We start from the raw sequence: 21,621 nt of genomic DNA on the forward strand, positions 1-21,621 counted from the left end.
TGACTGTATTCCAGAAATTCTAAATTATAGCTCCAAAACTACTTCTTGCATAGGTAAGTGATCAGGCTTGCTTTCTTTCTTTCTTTTTTTTTTTTTTAAAGATTTTATTTATTTATTTGACAGAGAGAGTGAGAGCAGGGGGAACAGCAGAGGGAGAGGGAGAAGCAGACTCCCCGCCAAGCAGGGAGCCCGACGCGGGGCTCGATCCCAGGACCCTGGGATCATGACCTGAGCCGAAGGCAGACGCTTAACCACCTGAGCCACCCAGGCGCCCCCAGGCTTTCTTTTATAGGCCACTTGTCCCAAGTTTTGGTTCAGGAAATAGTTACTGCACCGGGCCTCATGCTGTGTGCTACCTCATCACAGTCCTTTGTGGGAAAGGATTCAGACAAAGCTAGAAGGTAGGCTGGCTGATGAATCTTAGAGTAATCCACCTTGAAATTCACAGATCAATTTCATAAACCCAAACTCTTGGCATTTTACAGTTTGTTTTTTGGCTACTTAAAAGTTTCCCTTTGCCATAAAGGGGCCTGTTTTCTAGGATTTGCCCCACAGTATCTGCCCTGCTTGCTATTCTTCATGTAAAGAGAGACCATTCCAGTAAAATGGGACATCTGGTCAATTTATTGGATTCAAAGTACTCATGTCCAAAATATATTCAATAAAGGTCTAAATCTACTTATGTGAAAAACATAGATATTATAAAGCCATAAAAAAAACACCACAACAAAAACAAGTCCAATAATTTTTTTCAAAGAATGAGTGAGGACAGAATTATCACATCAGGAAATAAATGCTTAGGAAATATTAAGCTTCCCCAGTAGCCAACCCAAGTAAAATACATATAGAAATCTATAAAAAGAGATATACTTTTCCTTTGTTCTGGGTCTCATAAATACTCATTCCATGAATTTCTAAGTAAGGGAATATAGAACATCATAACTTTTGCAGCAACTAAACGCATTTCATGTAGGATTAGTTTTATATTAAATTTTAGTAGAAAGACAAGGGAAAGGGATAGGTAGTGAAAAAAATGAGTTGGAGGAATATAATTTACAAAATCTGTTTTCTGGGGACTTGACTAGATATGGAGGTAAATCTGGTACCTTAATGGCATTTTAAGTGATAAGAGTTCCATTCTCTATGACTAGCAGCCACGCTCATGTAGAAATTCCAAGGTAAAAAAAAAAAAAACAACAAAAAAACCCCCATTGTATTTTGTGCCAGCAGGTGGACATAGTGTTCCCGGGGAGGAAGTAGGCTTGTTTATCAGAACTATAGAGTTAAGTACTCAGAGTCTAATGAATATTTTGGCAGTGTTCCTAGTCCTGATTTTTGATGACTGTGTATGATAGGAAATGGAAGTGGAAAGACAAGGCAAGCTCCTAAATGAATTGATTAAATTATATTGAATCTTAATGTCATGGAGTAGAATACAGCTTACTAAATGTTATCTGAGGTTACCTCTGAAAAGATTAGATGTGATATTACAAGCAAAGCTTCTTTCCCAGATTTCTCAGCTTTTGAACAGAGTGGACTTGTCGATATCAGAGCAAAGCACCAAATTGAAGATGTCCCACAGAGACAGTAACCACCAGCTTCAACTTTTGGATACAAAGTAAGTAGTCAACTTACAGACCTTTTTTTTGGGTTGCAGTTCTTGAGAAGCCTATTCCATAGTCCAGTTTTTTTGCCTCTTCATTTTTATTCATTGCACAAAACAAAGTGAAAACAATAATGGAAGTTAAGAGGAAAAATTCCCTTGGAGCATACTGCCACTTTACACTCATTATTGATTTTAGTAGTTGGCTTATAATCTGTCTAGTCATTCAGTAAATATATGTTGAGTGCTGGCCTAGGTGCTGAGCATCCAGAAATTAAGAAAAACAGACTCTGTTCCTAACCTTGTGGAGTTTGTAGTCTAGGGAGTGGATGAGCCCTCATCAAATAATGACTCACATGTGTGTAAGCTATATTATTACTAATGGTGACCATCACTTTGAAGGAAAGGTACATGGATGTGGTAGGCTGAATAATTGCCTCCCAAATATCACCATGTCCTAGTCCCTGTGAATATGTTACCTTATCTGGCAAAAAGGGACTTTGCAGATGTGATTAAGGATTTTAGGATGTGTAGATTACCCTGGGTTACCGGGGAGACCCTGTGTAACCCCCGGAGTGTCTGTGAGGGGGAGAGTCCTGAGAGAAGAGCACATGATGATGGAGGAAGAGATGGGAGTGATGCACTTCGAAGGTGAGGAAGGGGCCACCAGCAGCTGAAAACAGCAAGGCAGTGATTCTACCCCCCCCCCCCCCCCGCCCCGAGAGCTTCCAGAAGGAACCACCCCTGCTCGCATCTCAACTTTAGTCCAGTGAAACTGATTTTAGACCTCTGACCTCCAGAACTATGAAAGAATAAGCCACCAAGTTGTGGTAATTAGTCATCGCAGCTGCAGGAAGCTAATACAGTGGTGCTCTGAGAGCGAATAACAGAGGCCTGGTTGTGGGCCCTCCTTCCTCAGGAGGCAGTGCTTGAAGTAAGAGCTGAAGAATGAATGGAATTCACTAGGTAAAGAGGGAGGTAAGAACATTTGGGACAGAGGAGTGCAGCATTCAAGGAGCTGCAAGCTGGCCCACGTGGCTGGAACAGAGAGGGTGGGGAAGCAGGGGCTGGGGCAGAGGCGGGCCTAGGGCAGGGCCTTGTATACCACATGCAGGGCTTTGGTCTCTGGCTTTCGCACAGTAAGGAGCTGCTGCAGGGTTGGGGCAGATGGGGTGAGAGAATAAGATTTATATACTATTTTTAAATGGCCTTGGTGACAATCGGAAAATGGACCAGGCCGAAGCAGAGATGGGGACATCAGTTGGGGGCGTGGTTGCTGTAGTGCAGGTGGGAGAGGTGTGCGCTAGGGTGATTGTGAGCGTTCCAGTTGGCACCCTGTAATGGGTTATACTTTCCCATTTTGTTACCGTGACGCTTTAAACTGTACTTGCCCACGGTGAAGCTCATCATCGGCCCTTCTGCTCAGTCACAAAAGCATTCATCTTTTCCTATCATGAATCTTCATGAGCTTGGCATTTTCCTGCCAAAGCAGAGCCAGTAGTCAGTGTGGGTGTGTGTGTGTGTGTGTGTGTGTGTGTGTGTGTGTGTGTATTTGACTTAATATATTTTTTAAAGATGATTTCAGCACAGAACTGTGTTAGAGACATGTGGAAATTTTAAATTAATCATCCTCCTGGTTCTTACATCTCATCGTACCATATTTAATGCTGTTTCAGGGTTGTTGCTGAGTTAACAGGAATTCTTTTATGGAAAGCATGTTTCTTTTCCTCTAATTATCTGTATTTATATAATTGTTGAGTTATGTCACCACTTCTCATAGATCCTACAAGCTTGCCAAGTACAGAAAAAAATCTCTTCAATCCTCTTCCATCACAGAGGAAAAAAATAAACATCTCAGTATTTTTTCCTCTCTAAATTACTTCCTTAGGAGATATTACTAGTCAGCAGACATGAATATCTTTATTTTTCTTCCTACAACTTAAAGTCTAGAAGTCTAGACACAAAGGCTGTTCATAGGGGAGAGGGGACAAAGCCTGGGGCAGAAGGTCAGATTGGGGACCCAAAAGGTAAACCCCTGGTTGGGTGAAGTAGGGAAAAAACCCATTCCACAAAGAGAGCCTAAGGAAACTCACCTGTCTAAATCTTGGCTCTGGGTAGAGGGATAATAGATATTCCTTGAAAATTCAGGACCACAATACAACCTTTATTTATTTATTTTATTTGTTTATTCTTAAAATAAGCTCTACACCCAACAGGTCTTGAATTCACAACCCTGAGATCAAGAGTCATATGCTCTACTGATGGAGCCAGGCAGCTGCCCCCACAATACAGCCTTTATGTTGATTTAGAACTAGAATTCACATTACCCAGGCAGCTTGAAGAGAACCACAGTGGATAATTTAATCTCAGAATAATCCTGTTTGGCCACGGTGGCCTGAGATGCATGGTGTAAGCAAATGCAAATCCTCAGTCTTCAAGGCTTCCCACAAACAGATGAAGTTCTAGGGAATACAAGTGTATAATCGGAAATCGTAAAACAAAACAAGGAGAAAAGCCACATAAGTGATAGAGTCCGAAGAAACAGGAAAAAGAGGATTCAGACAGCCAAATACTGCATCTGTGGGAATTATCGGATACAATAAGTATATGTATACGTACACACATTTGTATGTGAGACATTTGTATTGTGAGTACACACACACACACACACACACACACACACACACACACACACACACACACGTTTTAAAGGTATGACTAAGGAATGAGAGATTATCAAAAATGATCAGCCAGAATGGAAAACAACCAAAAAGAACTTCTAGAAAATATAATAATCTTTGAAAATAAAAGCTGTAACTTCTGGCCCCACTTGACTAGGGAGCCTGAATAGTGACCCCAGGTGGCCTCGGAGCCCACCCTACAGTACTTCCCAGCTCCAGAGTCCAGCCTACAGCCCTGGCAAGCAAGTGGAGCCCAGACTACACCCATTTACTTGTTGAGCACTGCCTGCAGCCTTGCTCAAGCAGGGAACCCAGCCAGTAACCCCTCCCCAAAACAGAACATAGACTGGGTCCCTACCTAACCATGAAGCCCAGACAGTGATTCTACCTGATGGCAAAACCCAGCCGCCAGCCCCACCCAACTGTGAGGTACAGCTGCTGGCCCCACCTGACCAGGGAGCCTGGCCAGTAACCTCCCTCCATAGTGCAGCACACCCAGAAGCCTGCCCAGTTGCGGAGTGTAGCCTGAGGCGCTGTCTGATCATGGAGCCAACTGAACTTGGAGGCTAGCCAGTAGCAACATCTGCCTGGGAAGCATAGCTTGGGCTCCCACTCGATCAGGTGCAGTTGTGGAGCTCAGCCTGCAGCCCTTTATCATGGAGTCCAAACAGCAGCTCTGCTCAGCCAGGGAACACAATCTGAGACCTCAGCCAACCAGAGGTAATTGCCCAGTGCAGTTAGTGGCTCTGTTTGATCATGTAGCCTAGCCCAGCAGCCCCATCTGACCAGGGAGCCCAGCCAGCAGAGCCTGCTTGAATGCCAGTGTTTCCCCCCACCCCCTGACCTCAGAGTGTCAGCAGAAGCCCTGTCCAACTAGAACCTAACAGACATACATAGAACTTTCCATCCAACAGTAGCAGAATACAAATTCCTTTTAAGTGCACATAGAGTGGCGCCTGGGTGGCTCAGACGGTTAAGCGTCTGCCTTCGGCTCGGGTCATGATCCCAGGGTCCTGGGATCGAGTCCCACATCGGGCTCCCTGCTGAGTGGGGTGTCTGCTTCTCCCTGTCCCTCTGCCTGCTGCTTCCCCTGCTTGTACACACACTCTCTCTCTCTCGCTGTCAAAAATAAATAAAATCTTCAAAAAAAAAGTGCACATAGAATATTCTCTAGGATAGATCATATGTTAGGTCACGAAACAAGTCTTTTTTTTTTAAGATTTTATTTATTTATTTGACAGAGAGAGAGCACAAGCAGATGGGGCGGTAGGCAGAGGGAGAAGGAGAAGCAGGCTCCCCACTGAGCAGGGAGCCCGACATGGGGCTCGATCCCAGGACCCCGGGATCATGACCTGAGCCAAAAGCAGATGCTTAACCGACTGAGTCACCCAGGTGCAGCTCACAAAACAAGTCTTAATAAATTAAAGAAGATAAAAATCATATCAGGTACCTTTTCTGGCCACAGTGGCGGTCAGATGAAACTAGAAATCAATAGTAGGAGGAAAATTGGAAAATTCGCAAATATGTGGAAATTAAACAACACACTCCTGATCAACAGATGGCTCAAAGAAAATCAAAAGGGAAATTTAGAAAATCCTGAAATAGATGAAAACGGAAATACAATGTACTAAAACATATGGGATGCAGCCAAAGCAGTTTTATGAGGAAAGTTTGAAGCAATAAATACCTACATTAAGAAAAAGGAAAGATCTTGAATAAATACCCTAAATTTATATCTCAAGGAATTAGGAAACAAAGAACAAACTAAGCCCAAAAATAGCGGAAGGAAGGAAATAATAAAGATTAGGCCAAAAAAATGAAATAGAGGATAGAAAACAATAGAAAAACAATGGGAAAAATTAATTAAACTAATTATTGGGTTTTTTTTTAAAGATATACCACATTGACAAAACTTTAAGCAGATTAACCAAGAAAAAAAAAGACTCAAATAAAATTATAAATGAAAGAGGAGACATTATAACTGATGGCACAGAGATACAAAGAATCATAAGAGACTCCCATGAACAATCATATGCCAACAAATTGGATAACTAGAAGAAATGGATAAATTCCTGGAAACATAGATCCTATCAAGACAGAATCAGGAAGAAACAAAATCTGAACAGACCAATAACAAGCAGATTGAATCACTAATCCAAAACCTCCCAGGAAAGAAAAGCCCAGGACCAGATGGCTTAATGGATGAATACTACCAAAATTTAAAGCAGAATTAATGCCAATCATTCTCAAACTCTTCCAAAAAATTAAAGAGGAGGAAACACTTCCAAACTCATTTTATAAATCCAACATTACCCTGATACCAAAGACAGGCCAATCACCCTGATGAACATAGATGTAAAAACTCTCAACAGAATGCTAGGAAACCAAATTCAATAGCAAATTAAAAGGATCATACACCATGATCAAGTGGGATTTATCCCTGGGATGCAAAGATGGTTCAATATATGCAAATCAATAAATGTGATACACCACAGTAACAGAATGAAGGATGAAAAAAATCATATGATTATCTCAATAATGTGGAAGAAGCAAAATTTGATATCCTTTTCATGATAAACGCTCCCGACAAATTGGGTATAGGAAGAATGTATTTTGACATAATAAAGGCCATAGATTGACAAGCCCACAGATAATTAAAATCAATTACTACTCAGCAGTGAAAAGCTGAAAGCTTCTCCTCTAAAATCAGGAACAAGGTGGGGTGCTCACTGTCCCCACTTCTGTTGAACACAGTACTAGAGGACCTAGCCTGGGCGTTTAGGCAAGAAAAAGGAATAAAAGGCATCCAAATCAGAAAAAGAGAAGTAAAATTATCCCTGTTTACAGATGGTATGATCTTATATAGAGAAACCCTAAAGACTACATCAAAACACTTAGAATAATGAATGCGTTAAAGTGCATTAAAGTTGCGGTGCTCTGTGGGTGGTCTTCCTGGTCAGGCAGAGCTGCGGGCTGAGCTCCACAGTTGCATGGGGCTGGGGGTTGGCTTCCTGCCCAGGTAAGGCCCAGAAGCTTTTTATGGTGGCATGACCCAGGAAGTTGTACCTGCCACTCTTACATGTGTCCTGTTGCCCAAGTTGGTCATATGGTTACATCTAGCTGCAAGAGAGGCTGGGGATGTAGTCTCTGGTCAAGCAGCCATGGACCCAGCTCACATCTGAGGAGTTCTTAATAGAAAAGAAGAGGAAAACAGATAGAGCAGATAATTAGGGTCTTTTATTTTATTATTACTATTATTATTTAAGTCATATGTTCTTTCCTACTTTTATTCCATTTCATAATAAAATGAATACAAAAGTAATGAAGGGGAAGTAGCAAGCGTGGAGTACTATTTTAAGGTATTTGAAAAGGGTGAGGACCAGAGGAATGGAGGGTGGATTTCTTTTTCTTTTTTTTTCTTTTCCTTTTAATTTGCTTTTCGGTTTAAATTAGGAAATATCTCTATGGGGCGAGAGCAATTTGGTGAACATTCCAGAAAAGGCAGTCAGGCTCTAGTCCTGGGAGATCACAGGGAGAAGGAGGAAGAGCCTAGGGAAAGAGAGGAGGCTGGAAGGGTGTTTTCTGAGCCAGGAGCACTGGGGACCCTGTGAAGGCAAAGGTGAGCCCCTGGCATATCTGTGTGTCACTCTGACACCTCCACACCCACCCCATCAGCTCCTCACCAGTAGTATTATCAGGAGCTTGTCTGTTGTATCCTCCTTCCCTGCTCCCCACCCCTACCCCCGATTTAGTGCTAAGGGCAATTCTAAGGGAAGGTAAGCTTGTAGTTCTGAGGGAGCCAAGGTTAATGCTGACATATTTATGAGAAATTTGATAGCCAGAGACTGAGGTTGTGTGATGTAATTTTACAGTTGTTTTACATCTAACTTGCTGATTTTCTTATTTTAGATTTAAAGGTACGATTGAGGAACTCAGTAATGAGATTTTATCTGCACGGAATTGGTTGCAACAGGAACAAGAACGGATAGAGAAAGAACTTTTACAGAAAATCGATCAGCTTTCCTTGGTTGTTAAGGAAAACAGTGTAGGTATTGATGCACAGCATAATAGAGTAAAGTTATTTGGCGGGGGCCTGCAATGTTTGTGAATAATCCCTAGCAATTTAGCATTGATTGATCTAGCACCACATTAATCTGCTCAGTTGTTTCTTGCCTTAGAATTTTTCTTTCTCTGTGTTTGTTATAAAGGGAGCACTTGGACTTGTTTTGGTTAACCAAGGCAAAGTAGAAAATTTCAGCACTTTCAGCTAAGATCAGTTTAAGTCAAGACCTTCATGAACCACATTGTCCACCTGCATTTCTAAGTAGAACTAACTACAAACTTCATCCTAGTTTGGTTGAATTTCATCATCTGGAAAACACAATTCGACTAGGTTTCTCCCGATAGACCCCTCCATCACACTAACCACAGGATGCGGAGTCACCGGGAAGCATGTCAACAAAATGTACCCTTTTCTTCTCCATTTCGTTCTCTTTTTACCCCACTCTCCTAGAGAATGAAGGTTTGCCGAACTGCTCAAAAACCATCAGGAAAGCCTTGCATGTAGAGTATTCAAAACCAGTAGGCTCTGAAACTGGTATTTGGCAAGAACATTTTTTTTTTTGGTTTGGTGATTTAGCCTGACCATCTTCCTCTCTCTTCTCTTTTCTTGCACTGCTTCCTCCTGTTGGACTTTGATGGAGCAGAAGCATCTGGTCCAGTTTGCATCTCTGACTCTGCTGTCTCTCAGGGCTGAGCTGCTCTCCATGCAGACTGCATTGTATAACATCAAGAGAGCTAGGTCAGGCAATAGCCCACTTACAACTCAGTGTTTATAGTCTTGGCCTCCAAAGCTTACACGCAGACACAGATTCCCATAAAAACTAGGCACGTTGGAAAGAAAAAATATTTAATATTTCAAATATTTCTTTAAGTAGATATATTATCAGATCTACTGATTGATTTACTTAGATTCATACTACTACATTTGTAGGCTTTTGTGTCTTTGGATGACTGTTTATTTTTACATGTGGGCTGGTTAATAACTAACAGTAAACCCCAGTATAATAGTAGCTTTAATAAGATAGCATCGTATTTCTCTTTCACATAAAAACTGTCTGGGGGTAGGGAATGCAGGGCTGATATGATAGCTTATCAGTCCTCAGCAACCCACAATTCTTCTGGCTCCACTCTCTGCCAGTTCTAGAGAGTGACCCTTTTTCTCATAGTTCAGTTATGACCACTAGCGTTCCAGCCATTACGTCTGAATTCCAGGAACAGAAAGAAGACAGAAGGGGCAAAGATAGGTCTCAGCTGCCTTTTAGCTTTTCCTGGAAGCTGCCACACACCCTTCTACTTACATCTCATTGGCCAGAACTTCATCTTTATGGCCACACTAACCTCAGGAGACAGCAGAAAATGTAGTCTTAATTCTGGGTGAGCTTACACCCAGCTGAAAATCGGGGGTCTGTTAAGGAAACAGGGGAGAGTGGATGTTTGAGTGAGAAAAAAGCCACCTTTGCAGTTCTGTTCCCTGCAGATTGTTGTTAAATGATACTGTGACGATGCAGGTGCAGGACAGACTTTCTTTTTGGAATAACCAGATGCAATTCTTTTCACAATCTCAGGGAGCCAGCGAAAGGGACATGGAGAAGAAGCTCAGCCAGATGTCAGCCAGACTTGACAAAATAGAAGAGAGTCAGAAGAAGAATATGGAAGTGCAGAGAACAAAACAAGAAGAGGAGAAAGTGCATGGGCGCATCAGCAAGCTGGAGTTACAGATGAATGAGGACATGAAGGAAATGAAAGCAGAAGTTGATGCTGGTAGGCCAAAAAGCAGATGACTCATGGGTTCTTTTCTTTTCTTTTCTTTTTAATTGTTAGTCTTTATTTAACAAAAATTTTTTTTTAAGATTTTATTTATTTTTTTGACAGAGACAGAGACAGCGAGAGCAGGAACACAAGCAGGGGGAGTGGGAGAGGGAGAAGCAGGCTTCCTGCTGAGCAGGGAGCCCGATGCGGGGCTCATGATCCTGGGATCATGACCTGAGCCGAAGGCAGACATTTAACGACTGAGCCACCCAGGCGCCCTTAAGTGTTTTTTATTTAAATTCAATTAATTAACATATAATGTGTTAGTAGTTTCAGAGGTAGGGGTCAGTGATTCATCAGTCTTATATAACTAACCCAGTGCTCATCACATCACATGCTCTCCTTAATGCCCATCATCCATTTACCCCAACCCTCCACCCCTATCCCCTGCAGCAGCCCTCAGTTTATTTCCTATGACTGAGTCTTTTATGGTTTGTCTCCCTTTCTGATTTTGTCTTGTTTTATTTTTTCCTCTCTTCCTATGTTCATCTCTTTTGAGATGAGCGAGATAACGGTGAGATCCACATATCAGTGAGAGCATATGATAATTGCCTTTCTCTGATTGACTTATTTCACTTAGCATAATACCCTCTAGTTCCATATATATTGTTGCAAATGGCAAAATTTCATTTTTTGATGGCTGCATAATATTCCATTATATATATATATATATATATATATATACCACATCTTTATCCATTCATCTGTTGATGGACATCTGGGCTCTTTTCATAGTTTGGCTATTGTGGACATTGCTGCTATAAACATTGGGGTGCAGGTGGCCCTTTGGATCACTACATTTGTATCTTTGGGACAAATATCCAGTAGTGTAATTGCTGGGTTATAGGGTAGCTCTATTTTCAACTTTTTGAGGAACCTCCATACTGTTTTCCGGAGTGGCTATACCAGCTTGCATTCCCACCAACATTGTAAAGATTCCCCTTTCTCTGCATCCTCGCCAATATCTGTCATTTCCTGACTTGTTAATTTTAGCCATTCTGACTGGTGTGAGGCAGTATCTCATTGAGGTTTTGATTTGTATTTCCCTGATGCCAGGTGACATTGAGCATTTTTTCATGTGTCTATTGGCCATTTGTATGTCCTCTTTGGAGAAATGTCTGTTCATGTCTTCTGCCCATTTCTTGATTGTTCTTACCAAGTTTGATAAGTTCTTTATAGATTTTGGATATTAGCCCTTTATCTGATAAGACATTTGCAAATATCGTCTATGTTGGTTGTCTTTTGGTTTTGTCGACTGTTTCCTTTGCTGTGCAAAAGCCTTTTATTTTGATAAAATCCCGATAGCTCATTTTTGCTTTTGTTTCCCTTGCCTTTGGAGACGTGTCTAGCAAGAAGTGGCTGCGGCCGAGGTCACAGAGGTTGCTGCCTGTGTTCTCCTCTAGGATTTTGAAGGATTCCTGTCTCACAGTTAGGTCTTTCATGCATTTTGAGTCTATTTTTGTGTATGGTGTAAGAAAATGGTCCAGTTTCATTCTTCTGCATGTGGCTGTCCAATTTTCCCAACACCATTTGTTGAACAGACTGTCTTTTTTCCACTGGGTATTCTTTCCTGCTTTGTCAAAGAGTAGTTGACCAGAGATTTGAGGGTCCATTTCTGGGTTCTCTGTTCTGTTCTGTTGATCTATGTGTCTGTTTTTGTGCCAGTACCATACTGTCTTGATGATTATAGCTTTGTAATACAGCTTGAAGTCTGGAATTGTGATGCCACCAGTTTTTTTTTGTTTTTTTTTTTTTAAACATTCCTTTGGCTATTTGGGATCTTTTCTGGTTCCATACGAATTTTAGGATTATTTGTTCCAGCTCTGAAAAAAATTGATGGTATTTTGATAGGGATTGCATTGAATGTATAGATTGCTCTAGGTAACATAGACATTTTAACAATATTTGTTCTTCTGGTCCATGCGCATGGAACGTTTTTTCATTTCTTTGTGGTCTTCTTCAATTTCTTTCATGAGTGTTCTATAGTTTTCTGAGTACAGATCCTTTGTCTCTTTGGTTAGGCTTATTCCTAGGTATCTTATGGTTTTTGGTGCAATTGTAAGTGGGATCAACTCCTTAATTTCTCTTTCTTCTGTCTCATTGTTGATGTATAGAAATGCGACTGATTTCGGTGCATTGATTTTATATTTTGCCACTTTGCTGAATTCCTGTATGAGTTCTAGCAATTTTGGGGTGGAGTCTTTTGGGTTTTTCACATAGAGTATCATGTCATCTGCAGAGAGCGAGAGTTTGACTTCTTCTTTGCCAATTTGGATGCCTTTTATTTCTTTCTGTTGTCTGATTGCTGAGGCTAGGACTTGTGGAACTATGCTGAACAACAGTGGTGAGAGTGGACATCCCTGCTCTGTTCCTGACCTTAGGGGAAAAGCTCTCAAGTTTTTTCCCATTGAGAATGATATTTGCTGTGGACTTTTTGTAGATGGCTTTTATGATATTGAGGTATATACCCCTCTGTCCCTACACTGTGAAGAGTTTTAATCAAGAAACGATGCTGTACTTTGTCAAATGCTTTTTCTACATCTTTTGAGAGGATCATATGGTTCTTATCCTTTCTTTTATTTATGTAGTGTATCACATTGATTTGTGGATGTTGCCTTGCAGCCCAGGAATAAATCCCACTTGGTTGTGGTGATTAATATTTTAAATGTACCGTTGGATCCTATTGGCTAGTATCTTGGTGAGAATTTTTACATCCATGTTCATCAGGGATATTGGTCTGTAATTCTTTTTGTTTGTTTGTTTAAAGATTTTATTTATTTATTTGACAGAGAGAGAGACAGTGAGAGAGGGAATACAAGCAGGGGGAGTGGGAGAGGGAGAAGCAGTTCTCCTGCTAAGCAGGGAGCCCGATGCAGGGCTTGATCCCAGGACCCTGGGATCATGACCAGAGCCGAAGGCAGACGCTCAATGACTGAGCCACCCAGGGCCCCTGTAATTCTCCTTTTTGGTGGGGTCTTTGTCTGGTTTTGGGATCAAGGTAATAATGCTGACCTCATAGAAAGAGTTTGGAAGTTTTCATTCCATTTCTATTTTTTGAAACAGCTTCAGAAGAATAGGTATTAATTCTTCTTTAAATGTTTAGTAGAATTCCCCTGGGAAGCCATCCATCCCTGGATTCTTATTTGTTGGGAGATTTTTGATTACTGCTTCAATTTGCTTGCTGGTTATGGGTCTGTTCAGGTTTTCTGTTCCTTCCTGTTTCTGTTTTGGTAGTATGTACGTCTCTAGAAATGGATATTTCTTCCTGATTGCCTAATTTGTTGGCATATAGTTGCTCATAATATGTTTTTATAATTGTATTTCTTCAGTGTTGGTTGTGACCTCTTTCATTCATAATTTCATTTACTTGGGTCCTTTCTCTTTTCTTTTTGATAAGTCTGGCCAGGGGTTTATTGATCTTATTCTTTCAAAGAACCAGCTCCTAATTTCGTTGATCTGTTCTGCTGTTTTTTTGGTTTCTATTTCATTGATTTCTGCTCTAATCTTTATTAATTCTTTTCTCCTGCTGGGTTTAGGCTTTATTTTCTGTTCTTTCTCTAGCTCTTTTAGGTGTAAGATTAGGTTGTGTATTTAAGACCTTTCTTGTTTCTTGAGAAAGTCTTGTATTGCTATATACTTCCCTCTTAGGATCGCCTTTGCTGCATCCCAAAGGTTTTGAACAGTTGTGTTTTTGTTTTCATTTGTTTCCGTGAATTTTTAAAATTCTTCTTTAGTTTCCTGGTTGACCCATTCATTCTTTAGTAAGATGCTCTTTAGCCTCCATGTATTTGAGTTCTTAACCAAATTTCCTCTTGTAATTGAGTTCCAATTTCAAAGCATTGTGGTCCAAAAATATGCAGGGAATGATCCCAGTCTTTTGGTACTGGTTGAGACCTGATTTGTGACCCAGGATGTGATCTATTCTGGAGAATGTTCCATGTGCACTCCAGAAGAATGTGTATTCTGTTGCTTTAGGGTGGAATGCTCTGAATATATCTGTGAAGTCCATCTGGTCCAGTGTGTTATTTAAAGCCCTTGTTTTCTTGTTGATTGTCTGCTTAGATGATTTGTCCATTGCAGTGAGTGGGGTCTTAAAAGTCCCTATTATTGAATTATTATCGATGTGTTTCTTTAATTTTGTTAATAATTGGTTTATATAATTGGCTGCTCCCATTTTAGGGGCATAAATATTTACCATTGTTAGATCTTCTTGTTGGATAGACCCTTTAATTATGATATAGTGTCCTTCCTCATCTCTTATTACAGTCTTTGGTTTAAAATCTAATTTGTCTGATATAAGGCTTGCCACCCCAGCTTTCTTTTGATGTCCATGAGCATGATAAATGGTCTTCCACTCCTTCACTTTCAATCTGGAGGTGTCTTTGGGTCTAAAATGAGTCTCTTGCAGACAGCGTATCGATGAATCTTTTTTATCCAATCTGATACCCTGTGTCTTTTGATTGGGGCATTTAGCCCATTGACATTCAGAGTAGCTATTGAAAGATATGAATTTAGTGCCATTGTATTACCTGTAAAGTCACTGTTTCTGTATATTGTCTCTGTTCCTTTATGGTCTTTGTTACTTTTGGGCTCTCTCTTTGCTTAAAGGATCCCTTTTAATATTACTTGAAGGGCTGGTTTAGTGATCCCAAATTCTTTTAATTTCTGTTTGTCCTGGAAGCTTTTTCTCTCTCCTATTTTGAATGCCATCTTAGCTGGATAAAGTATTCTTGGCTGCATACTTTTCTCAGTTAGCACCCTGAATATATCATGCCAGTCCTTTCTGGCCTGCCAGGTCTCTGTGGATAGGTCTTCTGCCAATCTAATGTTTCTACCCTTGTAGGTTATGGACCTCTTGTCCAGAGCTGCTTTCAGGATTTTCTCTTTGTCTCTGAGATTTGTAAGTTTCACTATTAGAAGTTGGGGTGCTGGCCTATTTTTATTGATTTTGAGGGGTGTTCTCTGGACCTCTTGGACTTGAATGCCTGTTTCTTTCCCCAGATTAGGGAAGTTCTCAACTATAATTTGCTCCAGTTTACCTTCTGCCCTCCTCCACCTCTTTCCTCTTCTTCTGTGATTCCACTTATTCTAATATTATTTTGCTTTATGGTATCACTTATCTCTCGAATTATCCCCTCATGATCCAGTAGTTGTTTATCCCTCTTTTTCTCAGCTTCTTTATTCTCCATCATTTGGTCTTCTATATCACTAATTCTCTCTTCTGCCTTATTTATCCTAGCAGTTGGAGCCTCCATTTTTTATTGCATCTCATTAATATCCTTTTTTCAACTTGATTAGATTTCAGTTCTTTTATTTCCCCAGAAAGGGATTTTCTGGTGTCTTCTGTGCTTTTTTCAGGGCCTGCTAGTATCTTTATAATTGTTATTCTGAACTCTAGTTCTGACATCTTACTAATGTCTGTATTGGTTAGGTCCCTGGCAGTCAGTACTGCCTCTTGTTCTTTTTTTTGAGGTGAGTTTTTCCGTCTTGTCATTCTGTCCAGAGAAGAATAGATGAACGAGAGAACAAAATACTAAAATGGCAACAACGACCCCAGAGAAATATATGCTAAACAAATCAGAAGAGACCCAAAACCAAAAAGAAAAAAATTTTTAAAAAATAATATAATCAGACAGGTGAACAGAGCAGAGCAGTATACTAGATCCTGTGTGTATTTTGATCTGTTTGTTAGAAAACTAGATCCCAAAATTGTAAAGAAAGAAAAATTTATATATGTACAAAAATAAAATTACATACAATGAAAGGATAGAACGTAACTGTAAAAATGAAAGTTAAAAGACCAAAACAAACCAAAAGGGGAAAAGAAAAAGAAGGTATATAAGCAGATAGGTGAACAGAAGAGAGCATTATACTATATCCTGAGTATATTTTGGTCAGTTTATTAGAATAAAATACATCCCAAACTTGTAAAGAAAGAAGAACTTATATACATACAAAAATAAGATTAAATACATTGAAAGGATAGAATGTAACTGTAAAGATGAAAATTCAAAAAGACTTTAACAAAAAAAAAAAAAGAAAAGAAAAAGAAAAAAAGGAGAGAGAATATGATCAGACAGTGAAGAGAACAGAGCCATACACTAGATTCTGGGTGTATTTTGGTCTGTTTGTTAGAAGAAACTGCATCCCAAAATTGTAAAAAAGAAAAACATATATATACAAAAATAAAATTAAATACAATGAAAGGATAAAATGTAACTGTAAAAATGAAAATTAAAAAAGATTTAAAAAGTTGATAAAATAAGAAATTGGTTGGGATGCCTGGGTGTCTCAGTCGGTTAAGTGTCTGCCTTCAGCTCAGGTCATGATCCCAGGGTCCTGGGATCGAGTCCCGCATTGGGCTCCTTGCTCAGCGGGAAGCCTGTTTCTCCCACTGCCTGCTGCCTCCTCTGTGCTTGCTCTCTCTCTCTCTCTGTGTGACAAGTAAAGAAAGAAAGAAAGGAAGGAAGGAAGGAAGAGGAAAGAAAGAAAGAAAGAAAAAGAAAGAAAGAAAGAAAGAAAAAGAAAGAAAGAAAGAAAGAAAGAAAGAAAAGAAAAAATAAATAAAATCTTAAAAAAATAAGAAATTGGTTGAAAAAGGAAAGAGGAAAAAAAATTAAAATTGAAAGACTAGAGACTCATGGGGAAAAAAAAAATGAATTCTATATACTATATTCCCCCAGCACTGGAGTTTTGCCGTTCTCTGTGATCAGTAAACTTGGTTTTAGCCGGATGTTCTTGCTGATCTTCCGGGGGAGGGGCCTGTTATGCTGATTCTCAGGTGTCTTTGCCCCAGCTGGAATTGTACCGCCCTTGCCAGGGGCTGGACTAAGTAATCTGCTCCTGTTTACTCTCTGTGGCTTTTGTTCCCTGAAGGCTTTCTGTGCAGCTTTAGAGAATGAGAATGAAAATGGCGGCCTCCAATCTCCAGCCCTGTTACTGGAAGCTCAGGGCCCCACTCCTCAGTGGGCCTGCAGGGAAAAGCAGTCGATCACTCCTATCTCCCTGGTCTCCATCTGCTCTCTGTGCTCCCCCAGCCTGTGACTGAGCCTTTCTATCTCAGGCACATGACCCCATTTCCAGTCTCTGAACCCTGCAAACCCCTGTGGCGTGCACCCGCGCCGCTTCTCCCAGTGAAGGAAGAGGGGTCTCACCTCTGTTCACTACTTCCTGGTCCCTGCTTGGAGAGCAGTTGCCCAGCTCTGCCACGGTTCATGGTTTATGGCAACCCCAAGCTGAGAGCCCACTCCTGGGCTCGCTGATTGCAGCCGGCTTCCCCGCTCTGATGCCTGGGAGCTCTGCTGCACTCAGGCACCCCTGTTCTTTCTGTGACCCCAGGGATCCTGAGACCACACTGTCCCCCACCTGAGTGCCTTTCAGGCAGGGACATCCCTCACCAGAGCAGACTTCTAAAAGTTCCATTTTTGTGCTCCGCTGCTCTATCACTTGCCAGTAGCTGGCTGATGGAGGCTCCCTCCCCCTGTGGTCTATCTTCCCATATGTCGCCTTGGATTCACTTCTCCACACCTCCTATCTTGCAAAAAGTGGTCACTTTTCTATTTGTAGAGTTGCAGGTATTCTTTTCTTAGCTCTCTGGTTGAGTTTGCAGGTGTTCAGAATGTTTTGATAGCTAGCTAGCTGAATTCCTGTGACCAGACGAAACTGAGGGTCCCACAGTTTGGACTTGGACTCCCACTCATGGGTTATTTTCAATGGGATCTGAAAACCAATTAATGAGCATCCCCCTGCAACACCCTGTGAACCCAGCTAATGGTAATCACAGTGAAATGTCCTTAGGTGATTTTCTAAGTAGCTGTACTGTATTGAACTAAAGTGTTGTTTCAATTCCAAGTACATGGAAAGCCATCATGAGAGACGGGCACACAAACGAAAATTGCTCAGTTTGCAACTGATGTGCACTTTCTTTAGTGCCATCTGTGGGTTCGTTAATGTTCATAGCCACGATCAGTATGCCTCAGAAATGAACCTCTATCTTGGAGCGGCTTTTGAAGGCTTATTTTTTACCTCAGGCAGTATGCTACCATGGCAGCGAATGATTTTCCTCCTCTCAGAAGTCAACAGGGCCCATTAATTCACATTTGTTTAGAAGAAAGTGGTAAAGCTGATTTCCAGGTCTCAAGTACTGTCGCATATAAAGGAGGGGCTAGACGGACTTACACTGTGAGCTTAGGAATACAGTCCTGGAACAAGTATGTGGAAGTTACTTGAAGACAGATTCTAACTCAACATGAGGCAGGAGTATCCTCAGGTAACAGGTCCTAAAAAGACACTGGTGGCTTTGTGAGCCTGAGAACTCTTTGTGACTGAACGTATTCAAGTGGAGGCTGGTTGGTTATGGTCGGGAAAGACAAGACAGTCTTACAGTGTGACGAGGGGCACTGTATTATCTCCTAGCTCCTTCCAGTTCTATGATTCCATAATTTTCTTCTGCAGAATCTACTTTGGCCAACATGGAAATAAAAGTAGTTTGTTATCTCAAGAATAGTTTTGTTGTCACTACCAAAAGCTTATTATTTTATTTAAGTAGAAGTCACAGGGGCGCCTGGGTGGCTCAGTCAGTTAAACACCTGCCTTCGGCTCGGGTCATGATCTCGGGGTCTGGGATCGAGTCCCGCATCAGGCTTCCTGCTCAGCGGGGAGCCTGCTTCTCCCTCCGCCTGCCGCTCCCCCTGCTTGCGCACTCTTTCTCTCTGACAAATGACTAAATAAAAAAAAAATAAGTAGAAGTCACAGTTAAATTTATGCATTGAAGAACTTGTGACGATAAAAATGAATTTTCTTTCTTTGTCTTGGGGGCTATTAGAATATGGTATGTGAATATTTCATCAGTGTTTAACTTTGCATCATTCCCTGGGGCAGTTTATTCTCTTTTATTCAACATGCCACTGAGGTGGTTAATATTCAGTACCTAATAAGAAGGGCATATGAGCTTTTTAAAAATAAAAAGATTTACTTTTTCTTATTCCAAAAACAGTGTATTTCTTAATGGAAAATAAGAAAGCACAAAATAGTTTTTAAATCCTCATAACGTCTTTCACCCAGAAGTCATCTTTATATATATCATTTTATACATATTATGTGCTTTTTTTGAATGAAAGCTCATGCCATACATGCTGATTTGTCACCTACTCTTTTACATGTTGTATCTTTCTATTCAATAAGAATGTTATTTTTAATAAGTAATATTCCTTATATGACATGAATTGCCAATAGAGAAAATTTTCTAGGAGAAAATTCTTTTTTCTCCCCTAAAGATTTATTTATTTATTTTTAAAGCAAGCGAGAGAGAGAGAGAGAGAGAGAGCGTGAGAGCATGAGTGGGAGGGGCAGAGGGAGAGACTCTCGAGCAGACTCTGCGCTGAACACAGAGCCCAGCACGGGTCTTGATCCCATGACCCTGAGAGCATCACCTGAGCTGAAATCCAAAGTTGGACACTCAGCTGACCAAGTGAGCTACCCAGATGCCCCTGAGAGAAAATTCTAAATTTACTAATGAAGATGAGACCTTTTAAACATGTATTTTAAAAACCCATAGAAATAGAGAATAGGAAATGCTTTTTTGATGGGGAATTTTTTCTTTTGTTTTGCTTTTTATTTTGAAATTATTTCAAGTTTAGAAAAACTGTAAGAATAGTCCAAAAATGCTATACATCTTTAATAGAGACTAACCAATTGTTAACATTTTGGAAATTTTCTTAATCTCATTGTGTGATGGGAGTGTGTGTGTGTGTGTGTGTGTGTGTGTGTGTGTGTGTGTGTGTAAATATAGTTTTTTTCTCTAAGTCATTTGGGAATAAGTTGCAGAAGTCATGATGCCTTTTTACTCGTTTATTACTTCAATCTATATACCCTAAGGACAGGAACATTCTCTTAAATAAGTATAGTCCAATGAAATATTAATGAAAATTTTTTCATTATTCAATTTTCACTTTCACCATTATTTCCATTATAGCAGACGTTCCCTGGTCTAGTTTCTGTTCCAGAATCATACAGCATAGTTACCATGTTTCTTTATTTAGTGTCTTTTAATATGGAGCAGTTCCTTGGTGATGTTACGTCATTAAAGAATACAGGCCAGTATTTTGTAGAATGTCAGTTTGGGTCTGTTTGCTTCCTCTTAATTAGATTCAGGTTGTACATTTTGGACAGAAATGTCACAGAAGCGGTGTGTCCCTCACATGTCAGGGAACCTTACATGATGTTGGTTTCTCCTGGTATTAGTGACGTTACCTCTGATCCCTTGGTTAAAGTGGTATCTGCCAGATTTCTCCATTGTGATAGTTCCCTTCTCCCTTTGTAATTAGAAAGTAATCTGTAGGGAGATACTATAAAACTGTGTAACTATCCTGTTCCCTCTCAAACTTTTACTCTAGTAGTTTTAGCATCTATTGATAATTTTTGCCCAAATCAACTGTTACTATATGTGTGTAGACACAGCATTGTTTTTTAATATTAACCCTTGTAAAATTTACCTCTTCTTAAAGGGTTTACAGCCATCTATGAAAGCATAGGATCCCTCAGGCAAGTTCTTGAAGCCAAGATGAAGTTGGACAAGGACCAGCTGCAGAAGCAAATCCAGCAGATGCAGAAGCCAGAGGCTCCCATGTGAAGGGAACTGGGACAAGGACCTCACAAGTGGTTCTGCCAGTGGGCCGAGAGCTGGATACCTCTGTAGCTAGGCTGTCACCACATTCAGGAGTGTTCTATTCATGGCGTGCATGTGCCAAGCAATGTGTTTTCATGGGTCTGAATGTTTACCTTGAGTCTCAAAAACACTTTCTTTAAAAGTATTAAGTACAATTTTTACCACTTTATTCCATTTCTCTAAATTTGATGGAATATCCTCCCTGCCCCTAGATTTGGAAAAGCTTTTATCCCCTTCATTTTATGAATGAAAAGACTTAACGACTTTCCTTCAATGCTTGACGCTCTAGCCAAGACTTCACTATTTTGAAAAATGTCATGGTGATTTTTTTTTTTAATTAAGAAACTAATGAATTGTCACAGGAATGTGTTGCTCCTCACCCTAAATTAAGAGAATGTCCTGGTAGACTAGAATTCAACCTTTTAGTCCATATTTGGATTTTATTATTGTTATCTGTGCATTTCTTATATGGTTATCTTGTAAATCTTCTGTCTTTTGTAGGGAGAAGGGATTTAACTTTTGGAAAACCACCCCTGCCACCATTTATGTAATGAAAATAGCTTGAAGATTGATAACTGCCATATACATTGCAAATTAAAGTGGAAACTTAAGACAGTTATCTAGATAATGCAAGGCACCATATCCACATCGACCACCTACTTATACCAGGTTTTAATATTGAAAACTTTTTTCAATTATCCACAGCCTGTATAGTGATAGCCATATATTTAATAATGGAATGGTGGTTAATAGTGTGTTTATTGCACAATTAATTGTTTGTTAATTATAATAGGATGTGA

At 40.3% G+C, this 21,621-nt stretch overlaps 1 protein-coding gene across 10 annotated transcripts in view; it reads left to right on the forward strand.

Annotated features, from left to right (window-relative positions):
* FAM81A (family with sequence similarity 81 member A) overlaps positions 1-21,372 on the forward strand; it is a 126,229-nt gene extending 104,857 nt beyond the window's left edge. For 9 of the 10 annotated variants that reach the window (XM_027571997.2, XM_027571999.2, XM_027572002.2 and 6 more), the window contains exons 6-9: positions 1,512-1,618; positions 8,194-8,329; positions 9,912-10,107; positions 20,661-21,372. In XM_027571997.2, coding sequence (XP_027427798.1) covers positions 1,512-1,618; positions 8,194-8,329; positions 9,912-10,107; positions 20,661-20,785 — 564 coding nt within the window. In that variant the 3' untranslated portion in view covers positions 20,786-21,372. The remainder of the gene's footprint in view (positions 1-1,511; positions 1,619-8,193; positions 8,330-9,911; positions 10,108-20,660) is intronic. The other variant, XM_027572006.2, reaches the window with a different exon arrangement.
* The last annotated feature ends 249 nt before the right edge of the window (positions 21,373-21,621 follow it).

This window comes from Zalophus californianus, chromosome 6, assembly GCF_009762305.2.
Source record: "Zalophus californianus isolate mZalCal1 chromosome 6, mZalCal1.pri.v2, whole genome shotgun sequence".
NCBI classification, from domain to species: Eukaryota; Metazoa; Chordata; class Mammalia; order Carnivora; family Otariidae; genus Zalophus; species Zalophus californianus.